Source organism: Leucoraja erinacea, chromosome 10, assembly GCF_028641065.1.
Source record: "Leucoraja erinacea ecotype New England chromosome 10, Leri_hhj_1, whole genome shotgun sequence".
Taxonomy (NCBI): Eukaryota; Metazoa; Chordata; class Chondrichthyes; order Rajiformes; family Rajidae; genus Leucoraja; species Leucoraja erinaceus.
In genome coordinates this window covers 26,946,369-26,968,078 of record NC_073386.1, presented here as the reverse complement: position 1 = coordinate 26,968,078, position 21,710 = coordinate 26,946,369, and the positions used below count along the sequence as shown (strand labels likewise).

Genomic DNA, 21,710 nt, shown 5'->3' with positions numbered 1-21,710 from the left:
GCTATCTCCTGTTTCCATTTTGCCCTCCTGATTTCCTTTTTTAGCATGCTCCTCAGTTCCCAAAACTCCTCCAGGGTGCTTATGCTTTCCCCGTGCATCCTTTTTAATCTTGAACAGAGACCTAATTTCTCTCGGCAGCCAAACTTCCTTACGCCCACCTGCTTTGCCCTTCACTCTAACCGAAACATGCAGGTCCTGGACCCTTGTCAGCACACTTTTAAAAACATCCCAGTAGCTGGATGTTCTTTTTCCTTCAAACAACCTGCTCCAATCAACTTCAGCGAGTCCCTGTCTAATACCTTCAAAGTTGGCCTTGCCCCAATTTAGAATTTTAACTTGTGGGCCTGCTCTGTCTCCATCCATAACTATCTTAAGCATAATAGAACAGTGGTTGCTGGTCCCAAAACGCTCATCCACGAACACCATCCACTTGCCCCACCCAATTTCTGAAGATTAGATCATCGGTTAGCCTCTCCCGTGTAGGGCCCTCTACATATTGTCTGAGGAAACTTTCCTGAACACTTTGGCAAATTCTGCCCCATCTAAACCTTTTGAACTATGACATTCCCAGTCAATATTGGGAAAGTTAAAATCCCCTTAATGGAAGCCTTACACAACAACCTTAGTCCTGCAGCTCCTGAAGCACCTGTACCCTGGAACATTAAGATGCCAGTCCTAGCCAACATGCACAGCGACTTCCGGCTGGTCACCTTGAGAATGTCATGCAGCTGCTCCAAGACCAGCCATCCTGGACCTGGCACCAGTGAGATAGCATACCATTCTGCATTATCGACTGTTGCCACAGAATCTCCTGTCTGCACCCCTAACTAAAGTGTCACCTACCACTTTGGCTCTGCCTGATGTAACACTTCCCTGCTGAGCCTCAGACCCAGCTTGGTGCCACAGCTCTGCCTGGTACTGCTTCATATGCCATCTCCCCCACCCCAACAGCGTCCAAGAGGCTGTATCTGTTTTGAATGGGAATGGCCGGCCACAGTTGTCACCTGCACAACGTGTTTATTTCCTTTCTTCATGGTCACCCAGCTCTTCTCTTCCTGTACCTTGGATGTGACAATCCCACTATATGTCTTGTTCCATGTTGTAGATTCTAATTAAATGTGTACTTTAAATACTCTCTTTTTGCTGGAAGAAGATAAGATTGGAATAGAAAGAAAATGTTGAATAAAAACAGTAAATGCTGGAAACACTAATTAGGTCAGGCAGCATCTGTGGAACAAGAAACAGAATTAATGTTTCAGGTCCATGGCCTTTCTTTCAGACCTGGGAAAATTTGGAAAACTAGCATGTTTAAGCTTTGAAAAGAATGGAGCTGGGTTCACCTGTTTATCTAGCGCAGTGTTGGGGAACTATGAGGTTGAGGCAGTATAGGGTAGAATTCCTGCGAGAATGAGGGCAGTAACTGTCTGAGAGATAGTGATCTGATGTTCAGTGATGGATCCTAGGACAAATGGAGATATGAAAATATATTAGAGAACTGTAAATCTTCACCATAGCGATCGTTTTGCTAAACAACAAACTGCTTTTGTCCAATCGCTTTTGTGACAGTGTTGGGTTGGTTCTAAATATAGGAGTGCTGCAGATTCAGAGGTAGGTGGGGGGTACAAAGTTAGGATATGTAAAGGATCGTGGAATAAGTTGAGGCTATTGTTGTCATGTTGGCAGGTAGTAATTAAGTGATCCAGAGAGCATAAAAAGGCCAGGGACACTGGCTAGTGAATCAGAATACCTGCAGGCAGAAAAAGGTTCATAGTTTGTGCTGAAGTCTCCAGACCAAAGAAGTGGGCATGGAAGATAAAATTATAAAGTGGTCTGATATTAACAGATCTTACTGTGCTATTCACAGTTTTCTAATTGAATGAGATTTAATTATTTGGGATCAAGATAATCAATTAATTATCAGAAAGCTTTCAGTTTCAGTATTTGCCTTTTTAATATCTTTAGTTTTTCAAGTCTCTTCGTAAAGTCGTTCATATTCCCTCTAACCAATAATGTTTACGAAGTCTTAATTTTATGTCGTAATATTTCTGCTTTTTTAGTATAAAGAAGGTATCTGATGTAAGCATTAAAAGATGTAGGGGAAAATTTAACTTTGTGCACACTGCTCACCTTGTGGTAATTCAGAGAACTGTAACTGGAGGAGAATATTTGCTCAACAGCCATGTTGGAGTAACAAAGTCTGATGAGCAATACATCTAACATCATCTTAATGCGAATTAGATAAGGGAAGAAATCTGTTAGGTTACTGTGGACTAAGACCAAAGAAAAAATGACCAATCTGTTGTGTATATAATGTTGAAAACAAGGTCCCTTATGTAAATGTTTTGGTTAAATGTGCTTCAAAAGAAGTATTTTGATTGTGTAAAAAGGAACTATTCAGTGAAATGTTTGAAATTAGCAAGACGCTAAATGCTGCTTTATTCAATAATGAGATATAGTATGCCTGCTTTCTTGATAAATGTTTCCACATAGACTGCATAACTATTTTCAATAAAATAAAATTGTTACAGCGTTTTGGCAATTAGTTTAAAAAGTCAAACATAATGTATTCTTTGTGTTGTTCAATAGATTCATTTATGTTCTATTTTAATGCCTGAAATGTTATTGTGTTTATTATGTCAAAATGCAGAAGAATTGCTGCTTATGAAACTAAAAGGATTGGAATATGGTTGTATCAGGATTCTGTGAGCTTGATAGCTACTGATCCTGAGGTACCTATAACCGTATAGATAAACAGTTTGTTAATCAGGCACTGATGAGAGATCATGGTGATTGCAGACAACTGAAGATTAACATTACCTGATCACTTTTCACAGAAAGTGGGCCCTATCATCATAGGTGGAAGTGATTGCTCTTTTAAAGCAAGGAAAAGCGTTTAGTGGAAAAGCTATGATCCGCCATCTAATGTGGAGTACCAAGACAAGGTTTTCATTTGACACAAACTAAAACCGTGCCTTATTTATTTTATATTGTTGCCAAAGCATGTTTGTGTTCCACTTCTGGAACCATTTCATTGATTTGACTATTTGAATTATGATGTCCTATTGCTGCTTGCAGACCAAAATTCTCACATGTTCATTAATTTACCACACATTTTTATTTCTTAATCAATGGGCTAGAAAAGAGTCTTTGATTTTATAAAAAAATATGCCAATGTACTTGTTTCTCAGAAACAAATTTGTGTTTTTAGGTTGTGTTGGTTCCACTGCTAGTGTTAGGAGAATTTATATGTATGTTCCTTACGTCTATTTTAAAAGTTACTAGAAAAATAACATTGATTGGTTCACATTATTTTTACATTTACATTGAGAATAAATATTGTATTGCTTAACTTGAAATAGAAGGATTTGAAAGACCAGAGTGTAACATTTTGTTTCAAGTTATACAATGCCAGTACATATTATTAAAATAGTTCTGAATATCACGTCAGAACATGTTCATTTTGGATAATAAATAATACAAAATAATTGTTTAAGGGGGAAAAAAGCATCTGAAGGCACTAATTCCTTAAATAAATGTCATTATCTCTGTGTAACTTATTTATACATAAAATAGTGTGCGGGCTGAAGATTTTACATTAATTATGCACATCTTGAAAAGCAACTGTCTGAGTAGATAAGATGGAAGAAATTGAAAAGCTCTGTTTGCCTGACAATGGATATGAGATGCAGGCATTGAAGCATGTTTGAGATATGGCATCTTGACTTCTGCAGATTGCAAATTATTGATGTGACTTGCAAATTTATAGCAAACAAAATTGAGTATCTGTGTGTGTGTGTTGGGTTTCTTAATTCTGGCCTAATTACCAGGGACATGGTGCAGTTCAAAAGCTTTTCTCTGTTATGGATAGAGGTCACTGCATCATTAACATCGTCAATCTTGTAAAGGCTAATTTCAATAGGAGCTGATGTCATGACAGCCTTTTATTTTTCTAGCCAATCGGATATGAACAGTAGTGACAGATGGTCCCATAAATGGGAGTAAAGGGGTAAAGCAGCCAGCCAATTCTCTGGACCGGTTTGTCTCCGGCAACTTAAATTCATTACTGCTTTATAATTTTATTTTGTGTAAACAATTCCACTGTTTTTTTTGGATCTTAACAAAGGAATTGAAATATCAAAAGTCTTCTGAAGATTTCAAGTTCAAAAAGATATAATCCTTTGCAGTGACAATGGTTATGGTAGGTACTGCGGCTTAGTATAATTTTATTTTGCTTGGAAATGGTTCATTGTATTATCTATTTTACTATTTATGCATTAGTGAAAATCTATTTGTAAGAAAACAACAAAATCGGAAAATCTATTTAATATCCAGGCATGAGAGTGGGGGGGAGAGGGAGAGTGGGCGAAAGTACCTTACAATGGTTACAATGATTAAAGAATGTGATTTATGTGAGCACCCGTACAACTGCATATTGTATTTCAAAGAGTTTGCCATCGTGACCTCATCAGAGAGGAGGAGGCTTGTGTACTGTTATATGTTGAATTGTTGTCACTCGATTATATGAATGTTGTAGCGAGGCATGCCTGCTTCTACGTAACGCCCTTTTGGTTTTGATTAACTGAAGACCAGAAATCTCTTGCTAATCAAAAATGGAGTGGGGTGGTTTAAAAATGGTAGGTCTTTACAAGATGTGCTGTTTTCTTCGCTATCAATAACATGTTCTTTGTTTATTATAATATTTGAAAACATCGGGCCTTTGTCTTAATAGAGGAATGATATTTGGCTTTTTAACCATATTTCTGAGGAGCTAGAAGGAAAAGCCTGTGAAAGGTTGCCAGGGAAACAAGCTAAAGGAAGCTGAACTGAGAGCAGGTGGCAGTCATATGGGAATACATGAAGCAAACAGTAGAAAGGCACTGTGATTGTCTTCTCCATTCAATGAGGCACAACTTTAATTGTTTCAAAAGGTGTTAATTATGTTCCCGACTGGAGGCTACCTCAGTTTAGGCTTTTATTAGACATTTGTGCGTTAAAAGGAAATAATATATTTAATTGGACTGTCTTAGTGCAGAAACCAACTTGTCAAAGGAGTAAAAATTATATGAGCCAATGAGTAAATTAAATATTTGATATTATAAACTGCCAATGAATCTGCACTGCGATGGGACTACACTGATGGTAGCGGTTGCGATCATTGCTTGAATTTTCCAACAGATATTCTATATGGTCTACCAATACAATTATTTGAATATGTATGACATAGATCATAATGCTGTAAAGTTATAACAATTCAGTAATTTTTTTTTGTTTTAGTAAAGACAAATGAATTAGTCTTTATATGCATTCAGTTTGAGGTTTTGAAAACAAAGATGCTGACTATTAACCTGAGGTAGTCGCGTTCCTAATGTGAGCTACCTTGCATTATATTTCTGGAATCTGTTAAGTTTATCCTTTTGGTATTTGCATATTATTTTTGGAAAACTATTTTGATGACCTGAGAATATCATAGTGTAAAATAATATTAGATCACGAAGAATTTAGTAAGGCCCGTGAGTTAAGAAACACATTGCACAACAAATTTTAATTGTACAGATCATGAAGATGAAAGGTTTAACGAAAATACGTGTTGCTTGTCACATATCAATGTAGTGTACTGTAGGGTACTTATTTCTCTACTTGTGTAATATAATTAGGTGTTTCTTTTTGTGTAAAGTATTCTTGAAATATCTGAAATATATCAATTTAACTTTAAATATTTTAATATTAATACATTTCTGATAAGATACAAAATAGATAATTCTTAAATTAGAAGTTTTGGTGTCTATAAACCAATTTTATAATATTACGTTATTTTTCTCATTTAATATAAATATTCCATGAGAAATTTATGAAAATGATTTAAAAATGAAATAACTTAAATGGTATTAAATACATTCATTTTTAATGTCATTAAGAACATTCCGAAAATCTCAACGATTCTGCAGACAACAATATTTTGCAATGATTTTGTTTTTGAAAAGTTATTATACAGGTGCCTATTATGTTTTTATTCTAACATTCTTCCATGAATTTCAATCCTGTTGCATTTATGACAAAAAATCAGTAACTGCTAAAGAAATCCTTTTAATGTGGTATTTAAAAATGCAGCTAGAATCCTTTCTGAATGAAATAATCTAACTTGCTTTAGATGAAATTAATTCAGACCATAATTGATCCAAGAAATTACAATGATTTACAATTAATATCTGATGAAATTGCTTGTTGCTATTTGTCTTGCAGAAAAAGTATGTCTAACAATCATATTATGAGTATAGTCTTGCAAAAGTAGTTATTATAATTAGGTGTTTATCATAAGCAGTGCACAATCTCAAAGTTAAATCAATTATAGCCTTTTGTCATCAACTCAAATCAACCTTCTGCCTGCATTTCCAGGTTATCAACAATATTATATTTATACACATGAATTCAACTGGATTCTTAGACTTCAATAATATTTTTCTTTACATCAGTGGCTTTGTGATGTAATATAAAGAAGTTTGCAAATTGTGATAATTTTGGAATAAATTATTCTGATTTGATTAATAATCATTAAGTATTGACAAGTTTGCATTTCCGGTGCAATGAAACAGTAAATTGCATTTTGTGGAATTTTGTTTAGCTGCACCTGCGCATAACTTAAAATTATTTGGATTTATTCATTTCTCTAATGGAATTTAGTTTCAGTTAAACATAAGTATTACAGATTAAGCATAAGGGTGCCCAATTTTGCAATTGAAAGGGCTCAACTTGTAGCAATGCAACTTTAACGAGGGCTCAATTTGCAGCAATACAACTGTAAAAACTGTAATCCACTTTTGTGGTATCTGTAGCTTAGACTATACATGATTTTAAAAGAATAGCCTTTAAAAAGGATGTAATTGAAGGCAAAAAATTGCTGGATTATTGTTTTTGGGAAGGGGTGGTGGTGTTAGTGTTCATGGTGTCTCAAAATAACTGGATAAAGGAAGGAAGTCAATTGAGTATATAGAAATGGATATGTTCTTTTAGGATATATACTGCAAAGTTTAAAAAGTAAAGATGCTAAGGCAGATTTTATTTCCAATATTGGACTCTGATTGTATGCATTTTATTCAGACATTTAAATACTTTTTGGTATAAATGCAAGTTTTCAGTGCAAGATTCACAAATGTGGCAAGTCATTGAAACATGCCGGTTTCTCCAGTTATCACATTAAAAATGTTTTTTTTTTTGCTGTGCTAGTGATTAAACAATGATAACCTGGCTGTTTTTGCTACTGATACCAGTGTCTGCTGCTGCGCAATGGCTGATGCAGCCTGCCTTGTGTTTCATGGAAATTTAAAATAAAGCAAAAATAATTAAGGGAGGTTTGTAACTCTGGTGATATTTTACCATGTTATCAAGGACTGAAGTAGCAAGTTATTTTTGGCATTTGCATTGTGCATTATTTTGCATGACTCAATTTAATACATATTTAAATACACAGTTCCTGTTCAGTTATTGATACTTAAGACAATTTGTAATGTTATGTTTAAGTGTAGTTACTTGAAGAATAAGAAAGTAAAAGATTACCTAATGGTTTCCAAGGATGAGAGACTTCCGTGATGTGAATGGTCTGGAGAAGCTGAGATTGCTGTTTTTAGAATAGAAGAGCCTGATAAAATATATAAGATCATAATGAGTCCAGTAACAGTACAGAAAGAGAAAATACCCTCATTCGGGAGGGAGGGTTAAATACCAGAGATTGTAGAATGAGTGTGATTAGCAAAAGAATCAAGTGTGATACAAAGGATACTTGTTTTTGCATACTAAGTGGTTAAAATCTGCTATGCAAATTCAGTTGCAGCATTCAAAGGGGAACTGGGTAAGTATTTGAGTTTAAAAAATTTTTGCACAGTTATGTGGAGAGGGTAGAAGGCAAACTGAATTGCTCATGGCTAAAGATGGCACAGACTCGGGGAACTATTAATTTACCTTTCTGTGATTCTGTTCAGGGGAAATATCATGTTTCATTATTTTAACGTTGAGCATTGGAGATGTTTGTTGAATTTTACAGTGATTTTTGACAAGTTATTTACAAAAGGAAACTCAACACTGGCCGTTTATACTTTGAGTCATTTATAATTGAGATATCAGATTGATCATCTGCAGTGCATCCTGCAGATTTTCCTTTCAGTGGTGTATGGCATATTAAATTTCCCGTTTCATATTTTTTCCCAATGTTAAAAATATCCGCAATGATTTACTAAGCAAATATATAAAATGTTGTAGATCACTAAAGGTTTGCAACAATTATAATACATCTGCCTTTTGTATTCATACTTGTTCTTTGCTAGTCCTATTTCATGGCATCACCATCACAGAATATCTCGTCATCAAAACCACTAACTGGAAACAACTGTATCAGCCATGCAAGTACTGAATCTAAGCAGGGTAGGTCAGAAATTGAGCATCTTTGTCATGTGATCTGCCTCCTCACCCCTTAAAGACTGAACATCACACATAAGGTACAAATCAGTAGAGGTGGAATGCTCGCCATTTAGCTAACTCCAACAACTCTCAAACAGCTCAACACCATCCAGTGTTGCAGGAGATTGCAACCTTCACGTGGTCCACCATGTTTCGACGAATGCAATCAACCTGCCGTGCACAAATGGAAGATTAAACAGACAAGTTGTCTTACAACTTTAGGCTGCGCACACCATATGCAAGAAGAAGACCATCCAGGATTCAGGATGTGTATGCCCACTTAATTTGAATCAATGCAAGAGGTGTTAGTAGCAGCTGTTTCTCAAGTCACTTCATCAGTTTGAATTTCCCTTTCTGCCAATATCCTGGTAAATCTAATCTGTACTGAATCAATGCTCCCAATGTATTTTCAATGATGGTATACCCAAATGATGTAAAATATTCCATCTGTAATTCAACCAAAGTTTTCTGTGGAATGTTCATTTATTTGTATATTCTTGTACAACATATACAATTTTGCTGTTGATATTTATTTTATGTGCGTGTTTATTAATGCAACGAAATATCATTTATAATAATTTAACATTCTCGTACAACGGCTGTAACTTTAGTGAATATCAACAGAAACCCTACGTAAACATGAATACAATTTTCACCAAAGTTGCAATAGCTGATTGGGAAAACCTTGAGAAAATTCCCTGGCTCTGCATACGTATTTGAATATTTCCACATCATTCATTGACTTTTCGTTGACTATAAGCTCTTGTTTTGTGCTCCCTTTTCTACCTAAAGTATATGATCTGACACTTAATTATACTACAGGCCTACACTAGTAACAAAGGCATATAGTATGCTTGCTTTCATAGGTCAGGGCATTAAAAGTAAGGAAGTAATGATTCGCTTTTAGATGAATTTGGTTAGGCTGCATTTGAAGTACTGTGTGTAGAGTTGGTCGCCCCATTACAGGTAGATGTGGAGGCTTTGGAAAGGGTGCACAGGAGATTATCAGAATTATGCCTGGATTAGGGGGTATTTGCCACAAGGTTGGACAGACTTGTCAACAGCAAAACAATACATGATTACAGTCGAGCCATTTACAGTGTATAGATACATGATAAGGGAATAATATTTAGTGCAAGATAAAGCCAGCAACGTCCTATCACGGATATTCTGAGTGTCACCAGAGGTAGATAGTAGTTCAGCACTGCTCTCTGTGGTAGGATGATTCAGTTGCCTGATAACTGAGAAGAAACTGTCCCTGAATCTGGAGGTGTGCTTTTACACACTTCTATACCTTTTGCCTGATGGGAGAGGGGAGAAGAGGGAGTGGCCTTGCTGCGACTCATCCTTGATTGTGCTGCTGACCTTGCCGACGCAGCACAAGGCATAAATCATGTCAATCAAAGGGAGGTAGGTTTGTGTGATGGTCCGGGCTATGTCCACAATTCACTGCTATTTCTTGCAGTCTTTGATTCTTGCAGTCTTTGATGGAGCTGTTCCCAAACCAAACTGTGATGCATCCTGATAAAACACTTACTATGGTGCATCAGTAGAAGTTGGTGAGAGTTGTAGGGAACATGCCGAACTTCCTACGCCTTCTAAGTTGCTTCAATAAGAGTGGTCCAGGGGAAGTTGTTAGTGAAATTGACTCCTAGGAATTTGAAGTTTTCAACCATCTCTACTTCGGCACCATCAATGCAAACGGGTGTATCTGTCGACTTCCTGAAGTTGATCACTATCCCCTTAGTCTTGCTGACATTGAGGAAAAAAGTTGTCTCGACACCTTAATCTTATTTTAGCGGTATTAGAAATTTAGAAACCTAATCCCTACATACAAGTTCAAACTATCCCTATATACAAAGGGTAAATATGGATTCAATATTGATCTTGAACCAATTTTGTAATTCCTCTATTCCACGAAACACTCATCCTAACTTATTTTACTAATTGCAAACAAATTTTCTTCATATGCTGCGTGTGTTAATTCATTGCCTCTTAAAACCTTATATCAAATGTATCTAATTTAACAAATGCATATTTCTCTAATAAGCCAGTACATTTCTAAAGGCACTGTGCATTTGTCCTGCATTAAGGATCCAAAGGATTTTTTCTGAACCTAATGACTGAATAAAAAATTTGTAATTGAATACAATGCTAGAATGTGGCAGTGATCTTTTTATATTCACTATTCATTGTGATATTTAAAATAGTTCAATCAAATTTTGAATTCTTTACTAACAGATATGTACTTTGTATTATTTTTTAGATAATCAGCACCATGGAACCTCAGGTGTCAAATGGCCCTACATCCAACACTCCCAACGGTCCATCAAGCAACAGTAGGAACTGCTCATCACCGATGCAGACAGGGGCTCCAACAGATGACAGCAAAACCAACCTCATAGTCAACTATCTTCCACAAAATATGACACAAGAAGAATTCAGAAGTTTGTTTGGGAGCATTGGTGAAATTGAATCATGCAAACTTGTTCGAGATAAAATAACAGGTTAGTTTGGACCTGACTCAGGCAATTGTGTGAGGTCCAAGGAATGTTTTTTTTGTTTGTTTAATTTGAATACTTTAGAGAATTAAATGACTTTCTGTGTACTGTAATTCCAAATAGAAATGTCCAGGTTTTTCAGCAGCACGTATTTACTTAGTTGCTACTTGAAAATTGTTCATCCCTGTCTGGCGAAAAATTAAAACTGGGAAGGCGACTCAACCGTGACCGACGAGAGAAGTCAAGGATAGTGTTAGATCCAAGGAAGAGGCATATAAATTGGCCAGAAGAAGCGGCAAACCAGAGGACTGGTAGAAATTTAGAACTCAACAGAGGAGGACAATGGGGTTAATTAAGAGGGGGGTGGTGCATGAAAGTAAGCTTGTGGGAAATATAAAAACTGACTGTAAAAGTTTCTTTAGGTATGTAAAAAGGAAATGATTAGTGAAGATGAATGTAGGTCCCTTACAGTCAGAGAAAGGTGAATTTATAATGGGAAACAAGGAAATGGCAGAACAGTTAAACGAGTACTTTGGTTCTGTCTTCATTTAGGAAGACACAAACAATCTCCTGGAAAGACATGGGTACCGAGGATCTAGTGGGAGGGAAGAACTGAAGGGAATCCACATTAGTCAGAAAATGGTGTTGGGTAAACTGTTAGGACTGAAGGCGGATAAATCCCCAGGGCCTGATGGTCTGCATCCCAGAGTACTTAAGGAGGCGGCCTTAGAAATCGTGGATGCATTGATGACCATTTTCCAACGTTCTCTCGACTCTGGGTCAATTCCTGTGGACTGGAGGGTAGCTAATGTAACTCCACTTTTAAAGAAAGGAAGGAGAGAGACCAGTTAGCCTTAAGGGCCTGTCCCACTTGGGCGACCTAATCTGCGTGTCCAGAAGAGTGCCTTCGACCTTCAAGCTCAAGGGCACTCTCCTGGAAAGCCTTGAGCTGGATCGACCTGCCGAGTTGAAACCGCGAGCTGGATCGACTGAACCGCGAGCTGCATCTACCGACCGCACACACACACACACACCACGAAGGTGGGGGCCAGGGAAAGCGGAGGAGCGCTGTCTGCGCGATGAAGATGAAGGCAAAAGGCTGCCACAGAGTACCGTAAGTCCTTTAGAGAGCGCGTTGGGGAGAGGGGGGAGAAGGAGAGAAGGGAGTCAGAAGGTGGGGGAGAAGGAGTGGAGACACTTTTAAGAAGTATAATAAAGTTTAGTGGCCATTTTACCTAACGGTAGGTCTTCCTTGGTCCTGAAGCTCCAATGAGCCAATCAAAATGCCTAAGGCTGCCCTCAACTGCCTGTAAGTAAATAGAGATCCCACTCCACTGCACTACGAGTGGAAAAAGACCCTTGCCAACCAAATTTTACTCGCGGAAAATTTTTCAACATCCTGAAAAAATTTCCGCAACCTAGCTGAGGCCGAGAGTAGACGGAACCTCCCTCGAGCATGAAGGAGAGTTCCAGCCACCTCATACGACCTCCTAGGCCCTCGTGTCGAACATGCTGCGAGTTTTAGTCAAGGGCAAACTCTTCTAAACTTGCAGCTTAGGTCGCCCAAGTGGGACAGGCCCTTTACATCGGGAGTAGGGAAGATGCTGGAGTCGATTATTAAAGATGTTATAGCAGCGCATTTGGAAAGCAGTGACGGGATCGGTCTAAGTCAGCATGGATTTATAATGGGGAAATCATGCTTGACTAATCTTTTGGAATTTTTTGAGGATGTAACAAGTAGAATGGTTAAGGAAGAGCCAGTGGATGTGGTGTATCTGGACTTTCAAAAACCCTTTGACAAAGTCCCATGGATTTATAATGGGGAAATCATGCTTGACTGATCTTTTGGAATTTTTTGAGGATGTAACAAGTAGAATGGATAAGGAAGAGCCAGTGGATGTGGTGTATCTGGACTTTCAAAAACCCTTTGACAAAGTCCCACACAAGAGATTACAATACAATACAATATTTATTGTCATTTGAACCTCAGTGAGGCTCAAACGAAACTCTGTTTTTACAGCCATACAAACAAAAACGATTCCTACTAGACACACAACCAATTTAATTTACACAAACATCCATCACAGTGAACCTCCTCCTCACTGTGATGGAAGGCAAAGTCTTTTCTCTCCCCTGCTCTCCATTTTTCTCCCGATGTTGAAGCCCCAGGCGGGCGATGTTAAGTCCCACGGACATTTTAGACTGCCCCGGGCGATGTATGGCCCCGCTCCAGGTCTAAATGTCACAGTTGGAGCTCCCGGCGGGTGCTGGAATGTCCCGCGGCCATTAAAGCCGCGCCGGGCGATGTACGGCCCTGCTCCGAGTCGTTCCAACCCCGCGACACGGACTGGAGAAGTTGCGTTGCGGGAGCTCCGGAAAGCGGTCTCCACCCGGACCTGCGAGCTCCCGGTGTCCCAGTCCACAGAAGTTGCGTTGCTGGAGCCTCCGAGCTCCGGAGTCGGGTCGCAGCAGCGAGCCATCACCGCTCCGAGGCCGGCCAGCCCCACGATGGTAGGTCTGCAGCTCCGCAGGCTCCGCGACTGGAGCCCCCAGGTCGTTCCGGCTGGAGGCCGCTCCACGGTGCTAAGCCCCAACGACAACGGAAACCCGACAGGAAAAAGGTCAGGTCTCCCGTGCAGGGAAGAGATTTCCCCCCCCAACGGCCTCCACATAAACGCAGTTAAAAACAGTATAAAAAAACACAACTACATTTAACTAGACAAAACATTTTTTTTAAAGACAGACTGCAACAGTATCGCGCCGCCAAACGAATTAGTGTGCAAAATTAGAGCACATGGTATTGGGGGTAGGGTATTGACTTGGATAGAGAACTGGTTGGCAGACAGGAAGCAAAGAGTAGGAATTAAAGGGTCCTTTTCAGAATGGCAGGCAGTGACTAGCGGGGTGCCGCAAGGACCCCAGTTGTTTACAATATATATTGACGATTTAGTCGAGGGAATTTAATGAAACATCTCTAAAGTTGCGGATGACACAAGGCTTGGTGGCAATGTGAGTTGCAAGGTGGATGCTATGATGCTGCAGGGTGACTTGGATAGGTTGGGTGAGTGAGCAAAAGCGTGGCAGATGCTGAATAATGTGGATAAATGTGAGGTTATCCACTGGTGGCAAGAGCAGGAAGGCAGATTATTATCTGAATGGTGTCAGATTAGGAGAAGGGAAGGTGCAACAAAACCTGGGTGTGCTTGTACATCAGTCACTGAAAGTAAGCATGCAGGTAGATTCAGATTCAATCTTTATTGTCATTGTGCAGTGTACAGTACAGAGACAACGAAATGCAGTTAGCATCTCACCCAGAAGAGCGAACATAGAATAATGAGCAATAAATATATATACGTACATACAGTCGTAGTAGTGCTGGGGGAAGGTGACTGGCAATCACCAAGGTGCAGATTTAAGTAGTATAACAGCCGCAGGGAAGAAGCTGTTCCTGAACCTGCTGGTCCGGCACGGAGCGACCTGTAGCGCCTCCCGGGTGGGAGGAGGGTAAACAGTCTGTGGCTGGGGTGAGAGCAGTCCTTGACGATGCTGCGTGTCCTACGCAAACATCGCTTGCTTTGACAGACTCAATGGAGGGGAGTGAGGAACCGGTGATGCGTTGGGCAGTTTTCACCACAGCAGGCAGTGAAGAAAGCTAATGGCATGTTGGCCTTCATTGCGAGAGGATTTAAGTTTAGGTGCAAGGAGGTCCTACTGCAGTTGTACAGGGCCCTGGTGAGACCGCACCTGGTGTATTGTGTGCAATTTTTAATCTCCTAATTTGAGGAAGGACATTATTGCTATTGAGGGAGTGCAGCATAGGTTCACCAGGTCAGGATAGCGGGACTGACATATGATGAACGAATGGGTCGACTGGGCTTGTATTCGCTGGAATTTAGAAGGATGAGAGGAGATCTTATAGAAACATATAAAATTCTTAGAGAATTTGACAGGGTAGATGCAGAAAAAATGTTTCCGATGTTGGGGGAGTCCAGAACCAGGGGTCACAGTTTAAGAATAAGGGGTAGGCCATTTAGGACTGAGATTACCCTTTTTCACCCAGAGAGTTTCTGTGCAAATCTCTGCCACAGAAGGAGGTGAAGGCCAATTCACTGGATGTTTTCAAGAGAGAGTTAGATTTAACTCTTAGGACTAAGGGACTCAAGGGACATGGGGAAAAAGCAGGAACAGGGTACTGATTTTAGATGATCAGTCATGATCATATTGAATGGCAGTGCCGGCTCGAAGGGCTAAATGGCCAACTGTTGCGCCTATTTTCTATGTTTCTAAGTTGTATGTTAGCATCTAAGTAGATCATAATATGACAATAAACTCTTGAATCTTGGATGTGGTAGAAAGCTAACAGGATGCCTTCTTGCTTGGCCATGTGGGAGATCTTGCCTGAAGAGAGCAGGGCTCTTACCTTAACTTTTTTCCCCTGTTGCCAGACGGTTTTTTAGGTTGCCAAATGACAGTTTAGGTGGTCATTTAAGACGGCTTGCATGACGCCTGCAATAATGTGCTCGGACGAAGTGCGTAGTTACCAGTCGGAATTATGCTCAATGAAGCATTCACATATTTCTGCTTCAAATAAAGTCACAAACTAAACATATTCACCAATCAAGACATGATTATATACCACAATGACATGCAGCAAAATTATAATACAGTATCTCAAGTCTTTTTACACATTGCAATTAATGCAATTTCTATTATTTCTTTCCACTTTCAAACAAAATTGTGGTTGGATTATTCAGCGTATGATCAACCTGTGTCAATAAATCCTGGACCATGGAAGAGAGCATATGACAGTCCCGCCATCCCGGGAATTAACCTTGTAAACGTACGCTGCTCTCCCTCAATAGCAAGAATGTCCTTCCTCAAATTAGGGGACCAAAACTGCACACAATACTCCAGGTGTGGTCTCACTAGGGCTCTGTACAACTACAGAGGGACCTCTTTGCTCCTATACTCCTCTTGTTATAAAGGAAAACATGCCATTCGCTTTCTTCACTGCCTGCTGTACCTGCATGCTTACTTTCATAAACTGATGAACAAGGATGCCCAGATCCCGTTGTACTTCCTCTTTTCCCAACTTGACGCCATTTAGATAGTAATTTGCCTTCCTGTTTTTTATACCAAAATGGATAACCTCACATTTATCCACATTAAACGTCATCCAAATCATTGATGTATATTCCAGGATTTTGTTGCTTCAGGTGTGATAGAATTGGAGGGGCAAGAGGTGGAGGTGTTGCATTGCTTGTCAGGAAAGATATTATAGCAGTGCTTTGGCAAGATAGATTAGAGGCCTCGTCTAGGGAGGCTATTTGGGAGGAACTGAGAAATGGGAAAGGTGTAGCAACACTTATAGGGGTGTATTATAGACCGCCTAATGGGGAGCAAGAATTGGAAGAGCAAATATGTAAGGAGATAGCAGATATTAGTAGTAAACACAAGGTAGTGATTGTGGGAGATTTCAATTTTCCACACATAGACTGGGGAACACATTCTGTAAAAGGGCTGGATGGTTTGGAATTTGTAAAATGTGTGCAGGATAGTTTTTTGCAGCAATACATAGAGGTACCTACTAGAGAAGGGGCAGTGCTGGACCTCCTGTTAGGAAATGAGATGGGTCAGGTGGCGGAGGTATGTGTTGGGGAGTACTTCGGGTCCAGTGATCACAATACCATTAGTTTCAATATAATTATGGAGAAGGTCAGAACTGGACCAAGGGTTGAGATTTTTTATTGGAGAAAGGCTAACTTTGAGGAGATGCGAAAGGATTTAAAATGAGTGAATTGGGACATTTTGTTTTATGGGAGGAATGTAGTAGAGAAATGGAGGACATTTAAAGGTGAAATTTTAAGAGTACAGAATGTTTATGTCCCTGTTCGGTTGAAAGGAAAGAGTAATAATTGGAAGAGCCATGGTTTTCAAGGGAAATTGGACACTTGGTTCGGAAAAAGAGAGAGATCTACAATAATTATAGGCAGCATGGAGTAAATGAGGTGCTTGAGTATAAAGAATGTAAAAAGAATCTTAAGAAAGTAATTAGAAAAGCTAAAAGAAGATATGAGGTTGCTTTGGCAAGTACGGTGAAAGTAAATCCAAAGGGTTTCTACAGCTATATTAATAGCAAAAGGATAACGAGGGATAAAATTGGTCCATTAGAGAGTCGGAATGGACAGCTATCTGCAGAGCCAAAAGAGATGGGGGAGATATTGAACAATTTATTTTCTTCGGTATTCACCAAGGAGAAGGATATTGAATTATGTGAGGTAAGGGTAACAAGTAGGGTAACTATGGAAACTATGAGATTCAAAGAAGAGGAAGTACTGACACTTTTGAAAAATATAAAAGTGGATAAGTCTCCGGGTTCTGACAGGATATTCCCTAGGACATTGAGGAAAGTTAGTGTAGAAATAGCAGGGGCTATGACAGAAATATTTCAAATGTCATTAGACAGGGGAATGGTGCCGGAGGATTGGCGTACTGCGCATGTTGTTCCATTGTTTAGAAAGGGTTTTAAGAGTAAACCTAGCAATTATAGACCTGTTAGTTTGACGTCAGTGGTGGGCAAATCAATGGAAAGGATACTTAGAGATAATATATATAATCATCTGGATAAACAGGGTCTGATTAGGAACAGTCAACATGGATTTGTGCCTGGAAGGTCATGTTTGACTAATCTTCTTGAATTTTTTGAAGAGGTTACTAGGGAAATTGATGAGGGTAAAGCGGTGGAAGTTGTCTATATGGACTTCAGTAAGGCCTTTGACAAGGTTCCACATGGAAGGTTGGTTAAGAAGGTTCAATTGTTGGGTATTAATAGTGGAGTAGCAAGATGGATTCAACAGTGGCTGATTGGGAGATACCAGAGAGTAATAGTGAATAACTGTTTGTCAGGTTGGAGGCCGGTGACTAGTGGGGTGCCTCAGGGATCTGTGTTGGGTCCACTGTTGTTTGTCATATACATCAATGATCTGGATGATGGTGTGGTAAATTGGATTAGTAAGTATGCAGATGATACTAAGATAGGTGGGGTTGTGGATAATGAAGTAGATTTTCAAAGTCTACGGAGAGATTTAGGCCATTTGGAAGAGTGGGCTGAAAGATGGCAGATGGAGTTTAATGCTGATAAGTGTGAGGTGCTACATCTTGGCAGGACAAATCAAAATAGGACGTACATGGTAAATGGTAGCGAATTGAGGAATGCAGTTGAACAGAGGGATCCAGGAATAACTGCATAGTTCCCTGAAGGTGGAATCGCTTGTAGATAGGGTGGTAAAGAAAGCTTTTGGTGTGCTGGCCTTTATAAATCAGAGCATTGAGCATAGAAGTTGGGATGTAATGTTAAAATTGTACAAGGCATTGGTGAGGTCAATTCTGGAAAATGGTGTACAATTCTGGTCGACAAATTATAGGAAAGATGTCAACAAAATAGAGAGAGTACAGAGGAGATTTACTAGAATGTTGCCTGGGTTTCAGCATCTAAGTTACAGAGAAAGGTTGAACAAGATAGGTCTTTATTCTTTGGAGCGCAGAAGGTTAAGGGGGGACTTGATAGAGGTCTTTAAAATTATGAGAGGGATAGACAGAGTTGACGTGGATAAGCTTTTTCCATTGAGAGTAGGGAAGATTCAAACAAGAGGACATGATTTGAGAATTAAGGGACAAAGTTTAGGGGTAACATGAGGGGGAACTTCTTTACTCAGAGTGGTGGCTGTGTGGAATGAGCTTCCAGTGGAAGAGGTGGAGGCAGGTTTGATTTTATCATTTAAAAATAAATTGGATAGGTATATGGACGGGAAAGGAATGGAGGGTTATGGTCTGAGTGCAGGTAGATGGGACTAGGTGAGAGTAAGTGTTCGGCACGGACTAGAAGGGCCGAGATGGCCTGTTTCCGTGCTGTAATTGTTATATAGTTATATTGTGAATAGCTGCAATCAAATTTTAACTGAAATAGCTCCTGACCAAATTTGTAATGTATATGACCGACTGTAAAAGTAAAATCTTGATAAATCCAACGTATAGTTGTGAATGTTGTCATTAAATAACTACTGTACTAATACTCCATATTAAGAGCATCGATTTGCCAGTAAAATGAATTTGTAATAACGTGTCAACTGTAGCAGTGACAATCGAACACTGCGGTTTTAATGTTTCATGTGTTCACAAATTTATTAGTCCATCCTTATGGATTAAAAACAAATACAGGTGCACAACCTTTTATCCGGTGTTCCGGAAACCGAAAAACTCCGAAAACCGGCCATTTTTTCCCAGGATGTCGTCTGCACACCAAAGCTCGCGTTTGGCGCCAAACTTGACCCGAAACGACCCACGGTCAACCCAGGTCTGTACTACTGTAGCGGCTGCCTCCTCCCCGGAGACCGGGGGGACACTTAAACATCTGTAAATCATTGCTTAAATGTTAGTCAGTTAGTTTGGAGGGCTTTTATGTGAAGGGGGGGGGGGGGGTGAAGGGGTAAACTTTAATTCTTAGTCCCCTACCTGGTCGGAGAGGCGGGGAGCGGTCAATGCCTTACCGGGTTGCCGTGCAGTAAGCTCCGCAGCGCTGTGGCCGCCAACTCCCAGCTGGGGCTGCGGGCGTCCGGCCGCGGGTGGTGCCGGTTGTAGCTCCGACCCCGGCAACTCTACCCCTGGCTGCGAGGCGCTCCAAATCCACCGCCGCCCGCGGCCGGACGCCCGCAGCCCCAGCTCCGCGAATGTTAGGAGTTGGCGGCGTCGCAGTGCTGGGATACCAGCGGGAAGCGGGCAATGCCTTACCGGGACGCCGTGCGGTAAGCTCCGGGGCGTTGTGGCCGCTAACTCCCAACATTCGCGGAGCTGGGGGCTGTGGGCGTCCGGCCGCTGGCGACGCTGGATTTGGAGCGCCTCGCAGCCAGGGGTAGAGTTGCCGGGGTCGGAGCTCCAACCGGCGCCGCCCGCGGCCGGACGGAGCCCCCAGCTCCGCGATGTTGGGAGTCACCGACCAGGTAGGGGACTAAGAATTAAAGTTTTCCCCGTCACACCCCACCACCACCACATAAAATCCCTCCAAACTAACTGACTCCAGACTTTTCAAGCCGCCCGCGCTACCTACCTAATTACGCTAAAAATCTTCCATTCGGAAATCCGAAAATGTCCGAAATCCGACAAGTGTCTGGTCCCAAGGCTTTCGGATAAAAGGTTGTGCACCTGTAATAACATTGGGAATTAAAACACTTTGGGGGGGGTGTTTGAGAAGGCAATCGGTGCGGAATGGATGGATTGAGGCTGAGGAATTAGTACGTGCTGGTTGGAGAAGGTAAAATTGTGAGGGGAGAGCGCGGGGGATGGCTGGGGTTTAATCGGGGGGGATCTGTGCAGGATGGATGGGGGGGAATCAGTGCAGGGTGGATGGGGGGGGATCAGTACAGGATGAATGGGGGGGGATCAGCACAGGATGAATTAGGTGGACAAAAATGCTGGACAAACTCAGCGGGTGAGGCAGCATCTATGGAGCGAAGGAAATAGGCAATGTTTATGGTCGAGATCCTTCAGACGGATCCCCATTCTTGAATCGGCAGATCAGTACAGGATGAATGGGGGGTGTCAGTACAGTGTGGATCGGAGGGTCTGCGGAGGGAGTGGGGGGATCACTACAGGATGAATGGGTGGATCACTACAGGATGGATGGGGGGGTCGGTGCAGGATAAATGGAGGGGGGGTCAGTACGGGATGAATGGGGGGGGATCAGTACAGGATGGATGGGTGGGAGCAGTGCAGGATGAATGGGTGGGGCAGTGGGGGGTAGCAATGCAGGATGGGGGGGGGGGTAGCAGTGCAGGATGAATGGGGGGTGGCAGGAGAATCAATGTGAGGTGGATAGGGAGAACAGTGCAGGATGAATAGTTGGGAGGGGTTACATGGGGAGGGGAGCACAGTGAGGACTGAATAGAGGTGGGAATGGGGATCAGTGGGATTGAGAGGAGGGGTCTCAGAATAAAGGGGGGGGGAGAGACACAGAGGGGCACAGAGGGAGAGACACAGACAGGGGGAGGGAGAGGGACAGACAGAGAGAGGGACAGACGGAGAAAGGGAGGGAGGGAGAGAGAGAGAGACCGAGGAGGTGGAGAGGAAAGAAGGTCAGCGCTCCGCAGACAACACCGGCATCATTGCCCCGCTGCCTTGGCCGTCCCTGTCCACCGCCAAAGGGGGAGGCGGTTGGGATCTCCTCACCACCGCCACCTCTCCTCCGCCAGCCACCAGGAAGGTGCTGGGCCGAACGGTGCAGACACTTCAAACGGCGGAACGAGGCCTCCCGCTCGCTTGCTCCCGGCCTTGGCGTGCGCGAGGGTTTGTTTTGAAAGCGCCATTGGCAGAGTGGCAAGCAACGTCCGTTATCAGGAGGTGCGGGAGGAGGAGGAGGAGCCGCCGTTGCTGTGCGGGGCCCGTCATTGGCTCCGATTCTCCGTCACCCCGCACTTAATATATTTGACCCGCACTACAGCTGTTGCTGCTGTCGACACGAAACGTCACGTTCCTTTTCTCCAGAGATGCTGCCTGACCCGCTGAGTTACTTCAGTTTTTTGTGTCTATCTTCGGTAGAAACCAGTATCTGCAGTGCCAAGCCGGGCAAAATGACTCGGCATTTAGGTTGCCCGGCGGCACTTTAGGTGGTCATTGTTTATGGTAAAACTGGTTTTGGAATGTAGTTGGGAATGTTTGCTGAGGAAGGTAGGAAATCTATGCTTTTACTGTACATCTCTTGTGAGTCAG

At 41.4% G+C, this 21,710-nt stretch overlaps 1 protein-coding gene across 5 annotated transcripts in view; it reads left to right on the top strand.

The window, feature by feature from the left end:
* elavl4 (ELAV like neuron-specific RNA binding protein 4) overlaps positions 1-21,710 on the top strand; it is a 100,830-nt gene that overhangs the window by 21,195 nt on the left and 57,925 nt on the right. Inside the window, exons 1-2 of one of the 5 annotated variants that reach the window (XM_055641808.1) lie at positions 4,002-4,198; positions 10,715-10,955. In XM_055641808.1, coding sequence (XP_055497783.1) covers positions 4,190-4,198; positions 10,715-10,955 — 250 coding nt within the window. In that variant the 5' untranslated portion in view covers positions 4,002-4,189. Of the gene's footprint in view, positions 1-4,001; positions 4,199-4,245; positions 4,635-10,714; positions 10,956-21,710 lie in introns of those variants that run through there. The other 4 variants (XM_055641806.1, XM_055641807.1, XM_055641804.1 and 1 more) reach the window with 4 other exon arrangements.